The 6,067-nt window shown below is 41.2% G+C and overlaps 1 protein-coding gene across 4 annotated transcripts in view; it reads right to left on the bottom strand.

Moving 5' to 3' along the window:
- Positions 1-343: 343 nt before the first annotated feature.
- Positions 344-6,067, bottom strand: part of BANP (BTG3 associated nuclear protein) — a 927,800-nt gene continuing 922,076 nt past the window's right edge. For all 4 annotated transcript variants that reach the window (XM_069217391.1, XM_069217392.1, XM_069217390.1 and 1 more), the window contains one exon: positions 344-920. In XM_069217391.1, the coding sequence (XP_069073492.1) occupies positions 849-920 (72 nt within the window). In that variant the 3' untranslated portion in view covers positions 344-848. The remainder of the gene's footprint in view (positions 921-6,067) is intronic.

Raw genomic sequence — 6,067 nt, 5'->3', positions numbered from 1 at the left:
TCTTCAGGTAAGAAGTCTTTTCTGCTCTTGCAGTGATCCCAATTTATTTTTAAAGGTGCTGCTAACATCCATATTGCCCTTACCTGTAGGGCAATAGCAGCTGTTCATTACTCCACCGCCTTGTTATACACCCTTACACGTGGCCCATACCTGGGGAAGGAGAGTTAAAACCCGTACTGTCTGTTGGGGCAATAATGCTTAAATAAGTTTGGCAGGAATAAAGACATTCCCCATTGTCTCTTCCAATATACCTCATACCAAAATTAACCTATGACTAAAACTAAACAAACTCGCCCTCTTCTACTGCAAATTGACCATGACATTAATCTGGCTGCAAAGAAAACACTGGTAAGTGGTTTTATTCACTTCCATTTGCTGTGTTTTTTTTATTTTCATAGTTTTTTTTCTTATAAACGTCAAAGCTGATAAACAAAAAACAAACTGTTCCAAATTAGGAAGATTTTCCAAGTTCTTGAATTTGTGGCTGCTGGATCTGTTTCCACTCAAGTTTCTTGTGGAAGTTCACTGCGGACCTATTCTGTGCAAAGGCGAGTTCACTGCAGGATATATGCTGTGCAAAAGGGCATTTAAGATTAAGAGAGTGGGTTCAGAAGTGAGGTTGGAGGTTTCTTCCATGTTTAGTGCTCAGTGGAGACAATGAATATGTATCCCTTGGAGAGGCCAGTAGATCCTTCCAGTCTTGCTCTGTCCCCTTTACGTTTTAGTACCAGTAGGTGTGGCTGGTCCTCACACATTTTCACATTTCAGCAGGCAGTCAAAAGCTGTCCGTTTTTAAAGACAAAGGCGTGCATTGCTTCTGAGGTTTTCGCGGCATCACTGATCAAGTTCTATTCAAGATCCATAGTTCCGGGATCTATCTGCATGTCTGGTTGGATCACTGATTGTAGAGAATCGACACCCTGGAACAAAGACAGACAAAAGCATTAGTTTATGGATCAGGAAGAGACCATCAAAATCAGTCAGTTTGCATACTTCTGACTGTAACATTATGAGTAAACTGATGGAATGATTCACTCCTGGGGGAGTGGGAGGAAGAGAGGTAATCAATTGTTATGGCATTTTTGATTACCTGAACGCAATTACAGAAATGATGTGATACAATGGCTGCCACAACATTTAGGGCATGATTTAGATATTGGCGGACGAGTTACTCTGTCACAACAGTGACTGATATCCCAGCCGCTGAAATCTAAATCCCATAGGTTATAATGGGATTTAGATTTCGATGGATGAGACATTCGTCACCATTGTGACGAAGTAACTCGTCCGCTAATATCTAAATCAGGCCCTTAGTTATTTGGCATGTTATGAACTTAAAAACACAGTTTAAAACATGGTTCCAAAAAAAAGTGAGATCTTTGTGCATCAGTCCATTCTATCACTGTTGTCACATGCAGCTCTGAATTTTTTATCTCAGGAGAGCACCGAGGCAAATTCAGTTTTCAGTGGGCACTGTACCGATTTCCAAAATTGTTAATAGATCCTCTCCAATTCAGAAAACAATTGAACATTTTTATTTTTCACCGCCAAGCAGTACAGCTATGCTGGTTATGTTGTAAGCCACATTAGAAATGATAGAACCTTGCACCGCAGCTGGATGGGCTCACTGAATGCGCACGGACCAATGAATGTCTCTTCGGCCATGTATGTGGTGCTGTCCGGAAAATCTGTCAAACTGGGAAAAGTGTATAACGATAAGGTCTCCAGTTTCATAGATTTTTACACTTAAACAGATTAGGAAGATAGTTTCCCTCGTTATTTTTTTAAATGCAGTAAAACGGTGGTCTTTCGAGTACTATAGATCTTGACAGCCCGTCCCCCGCTGTGCAGATTGGCAGTAGGGCGTTTCAGACCACAGGGTCAGTTGTGCTGTTTTGCACCGAAGCTAACATAGAAGCTAATGTGCACACCCACTTGGACTACAGCCTGTGACATATTGTCCTACATCTCAGGCACTGAAACCCAACAGCCTTTCAACTCTGAGGGTGCATGTATGTGTTTAATACATATGTAAATATACACATGTTGTAACTTATTTTGTTTGGCAGAACAAAATCTAAATTTATATAAATATCAGTGATGTGTGCACAACCGAAATATGGATGAATACAGCTTCAAATGTCATAAAACTAAATGCCATAAAAGTGGGAGAAGATTTGATAATACTCTTTTTAAAGGTTAATTTTCATTAAAACACAATTTAGCACTGACTCCCTCCAAGGGAAGGGGATCTTTGCAGTACAGACTCTAAAGGGCTTCCAAATACTGATGTAACTCAGACCGGACGGCTGGTACAGTGCGATGGAATGTAATTAATTCATTTATTTATGTACTGTGAACTTGGAGAACTATTACAGACCAGCCACACAAGGGAGTCTCTGCCTTGCTATGTCAGACTTTCGCTTCTTTTATTTTAAAATGTGCAACTGTCATCAGCAAGCGTTCGAAATACGCCTTGTGCACCGCAGTCTAGGCGCAATATAGGCTCTTAACCGGCCTCAATGCATACTTCTAGAAACCCCTCATTTCACAAGAGCCCCTAGTGACAGAAAGAAGTACGTAAACCATTCAACATGTGTATTTCCACGCAAAGTCCCCTTTGCTTTTACGCACTAGTCCTCTCAAGAAAACCCTCTGGTTAACTCTGACAGCTGTCCCACATTTTAGCCCAATGAAGTGCGCCTTGAAGATGGGGGGGTGAACATTTGGCGGAGAAGATAACTGTCAGTACCAGTATGAATGCTTAGCATGACAGGGTCAGAGGTGCTCAAGTGAGACAATTATCACTACAGATTATTAAGCCTAGACTATTTTCGACCAGTGAAAAGAGCTTAAAACTATTTCAAAAACAGTTGCCTGTATTCAACATCTGCAAAACATTCTACACCAAGACTACTTTATCACTAGCACCAACCTCCATTTTTTACCCACACGAGGAAATGCTGAAACAGGTAAGGCCTGAGTTTGGAAAATAGCTCCCTGATCGCTGGAATGGCAAGCTTATTCTTAGAGTTTGAAATAACATGGCTAACACTGGTATGGCAGGGATGAATAGGCAGGCAGAAACACTACAAAAACAGAGACATGACATGACATGACTTACAATCTCATTCTTGGTCACTGGCCGCCTGTGAAGGAAAAACAAAGCCCTTTGGGCACACCTTCCTTTTGTGGCCCCTATGTGTTCACAAAAAATAACCTTTATTTCATTGTCTTTTAGGCCACTGATTAGCTCAATAGGAGAAAATGGTGATGAATCGGTGTTATGTGGCTAGTTGAATATGTACTTATCAGGAAAAAACAAATTACAGCTAATGCTCTGAAAGGCAGAACATGAAAAGGTGGCTTCTTGCTCCATCAGCATAGAATGTCATCAGCATAGAATCTTCACTTGACACATCTATAGAAAAGGACACATGGGAATGAGCAGTGGTTTCTGGGTCATGTGCCTACATAGCCCAGCAGGACTGTCTTATCTTGATGTCAGATGAGACGTAAAACCAAAACGTATATCACCTCTCTAGTAATAACCAGGATAGTTGCAGTCGTCTAGTACCTGGTAGACCTTGCCAAGCTTTCAAAAAGAAATTTCCTAGTTTCGACCTATGGTTTGTTTGGTCTATCAATAAAATCCTACACCCCATCATACAATTCTGTATAGACGTTTGACCCTCCTCTTCAGTTTAGTAAGGTCACAGGTTGGTTTTCATCAAGCAAGATACATATAGCACAAATCATCTTGGGAATAACACTGCAGGCAAAGAAAGTATGGAAAAAAGAGGTAATATAGACACATTGAATGCTTTCTAGCTGATCTTTCCCACAGACTCTAATTCTGTACTCAGTTCTGCTTCCAATTTTTATGAAGACCATTAGTATCCTCGAATGCCCTAGGTGTCTCAGGTCACCAGTCAATAGCTGAAGCAAGGGTGATGACACAGTATGCAAGTCTGTGAGTGGGCATCTGCTGCTGGCCTGATGGAACAATGCAACCTGGGAGACAGACAGGCCAATACGTAGAAAGCTATTAGTGAGATGTGATAGCAGGGTGGATATACCCCTACTAGAGCCTCTTCTCACCTCCAACACAGGGGCCTCCAAATGCTGTCTAAGCTACCTCTTGTAAAGGGGGTAACGTGCTATCCAACTAGATTACACTAATACATGACGGTACAGGCCAAAAGTTGTAAACAGCAGCAGCCTCCATGGATACCACCCAGCACCACTGACTGCGTCCAAGACCCGAGAACAGTTTCACTGGCATAAATTAACAAAATGTCTAGCATTGATGCTTCTAACCTAGTAAAGCTCTAACACGTGCCCTGGCTATACTAACCGACTAGGAGTAGCACTTCCTTTCTAGAGCATGCGGTCCTTATTCAACACATTCCCATGTGGCAATGCATCACATACAATAGGGTCATAATTAAATAAACAACGCTGAAATGCATTAATGCTTTCTTTGTCAAGTTGTGTGTACTCGCGAAAGTGGCATGGCCAAATGTGGGACATAATAAATCATTGTTTACCTTCACTCAATATACACTACCATTAAAGTCTCCCTAATGGTCTCATCGCTTCCAGTTATCATTTTCTAAAATATTTAAAAGATATAGCAAGGCAGAGGCAGTAATTGATACAAATTTGTTTGTAACTAATGGCCTCCGAATTAAGACTTCCCTCTAACATAGTGTTTGTCAGACTTCCTGCTAGCAGACAAATTAAGCTCACTTGCACACTTCATGCTTTGGCCAAGCAACATTTTCCACGCGTTGTTTCTGTTCGTTCTGAAAATGAACTGATTAGTAATACACGTTTCAAGCACCTGATTCCTTCCATTCCACCGGTAAACACCACGTTTACCATCATTTAAGGCAGGGGGCAGGATCTCTTAGGTTATTTGATTCGGTAACTATGCACGCTTGTCCTTCTACCTAAATAATGGTGCTTAGCCCCACCTTCAGGGAGACCCTTATATCTGGCACTGTTATCAGCACAGGCACCGAGCCTTGATTATACACCAGCGTTGATGGATTTACGGTGAATCCGTAGACCTGTAATGCGCATTGAACCTTTACAGATTATTTATATTTCGCCTAATTGACAACTGAGTCCCAGGTAGTCATCCTCTTACCACATACAGAATTCTCCTTTGGATCGCGTGCAATAGTTTTTTACAATATGAATTTATATTGCAAGTGTTTTGTCTGATTGGTGTCTGGGGCACGATAAAGGCAGCATCGACATCTAATAAAGTGTGTAGACTTCTTGCTGTGCCTTGGGATGGGGATCATTATAACCAAATAAAACTTTAAAAGGAGAGAGGAAAATGTGGACACACATTTGTGGTAGTCCCATTTAGTTTTGCACATTCCAAATGTATTTCCTACAAGAATTAGTTTTGCACATTCCAAACGCTTTTCCTACAAGAACATACTCGGGGTAAGTGGAGCCATCACATTAATGCACAGCTTTAGTGTAGCCTGGAATCCGTGCCAATACCCATTAAACAGCAGGCACTCCCGGAAGAGTTGGCTTGATGTATTCTGATGGCGTCCATATCTTGAAATACTGGGCACACTAAATAAACATGTTGTTTTACTTACGCCATCCCCAGAGCCCATCTTTTTCAAAAATTATCTGCTGCAGACGGCTAGATGGAAACTCATTACCTATAATTTAAGACATTTCCCATTTGTTCAGGATCAGGTACTCCCACAGCATTTTCCTCCTATTTGACAAAGATGTCCTTCGCGGGGGTAACATTTACTGTATTCATGACACTGATTTGAGCTGTCTCTGTGGTTACTGTTGCTTCCAGATTAAATATTAGAAGTTCTCATGTTGTAAATTACTCTTGCCAACCCCCGCCGAGAGAATTTCATTCAATTCACAAAGTTTGCAAAAAATCCCTTCGAACAGCAATGATGCCACAGCTCTTCAATACTCAACATACACTCCTTAGACAAAACATCTTCTAGTGAGATTTGTTTTGACCTACCCACACTATTAATTAGAGCCAGTTCTACCCTAAAGACGTTACAAA

The sequence above is a fragment of the Pleurodeles waltl genome, chromosome 12 (assembly GCF_031143425.1).
Source record: "Pleurodeles waltl isolate 20211129_DDA chromosome 12, aPleWal1.hap1.20221129, whole genome shotgun sequence".
NCBI classification, from domain to species: domain Eukaryota; kingdom Metazoa; phylum Chordata; class Amphibia; order Caudata; family Salamandridae; genus Pleurodeles; species Pleurodeles waltl.
This window is presented reverse-complemented; position numbering and strand designations above follow the sequence as displayed.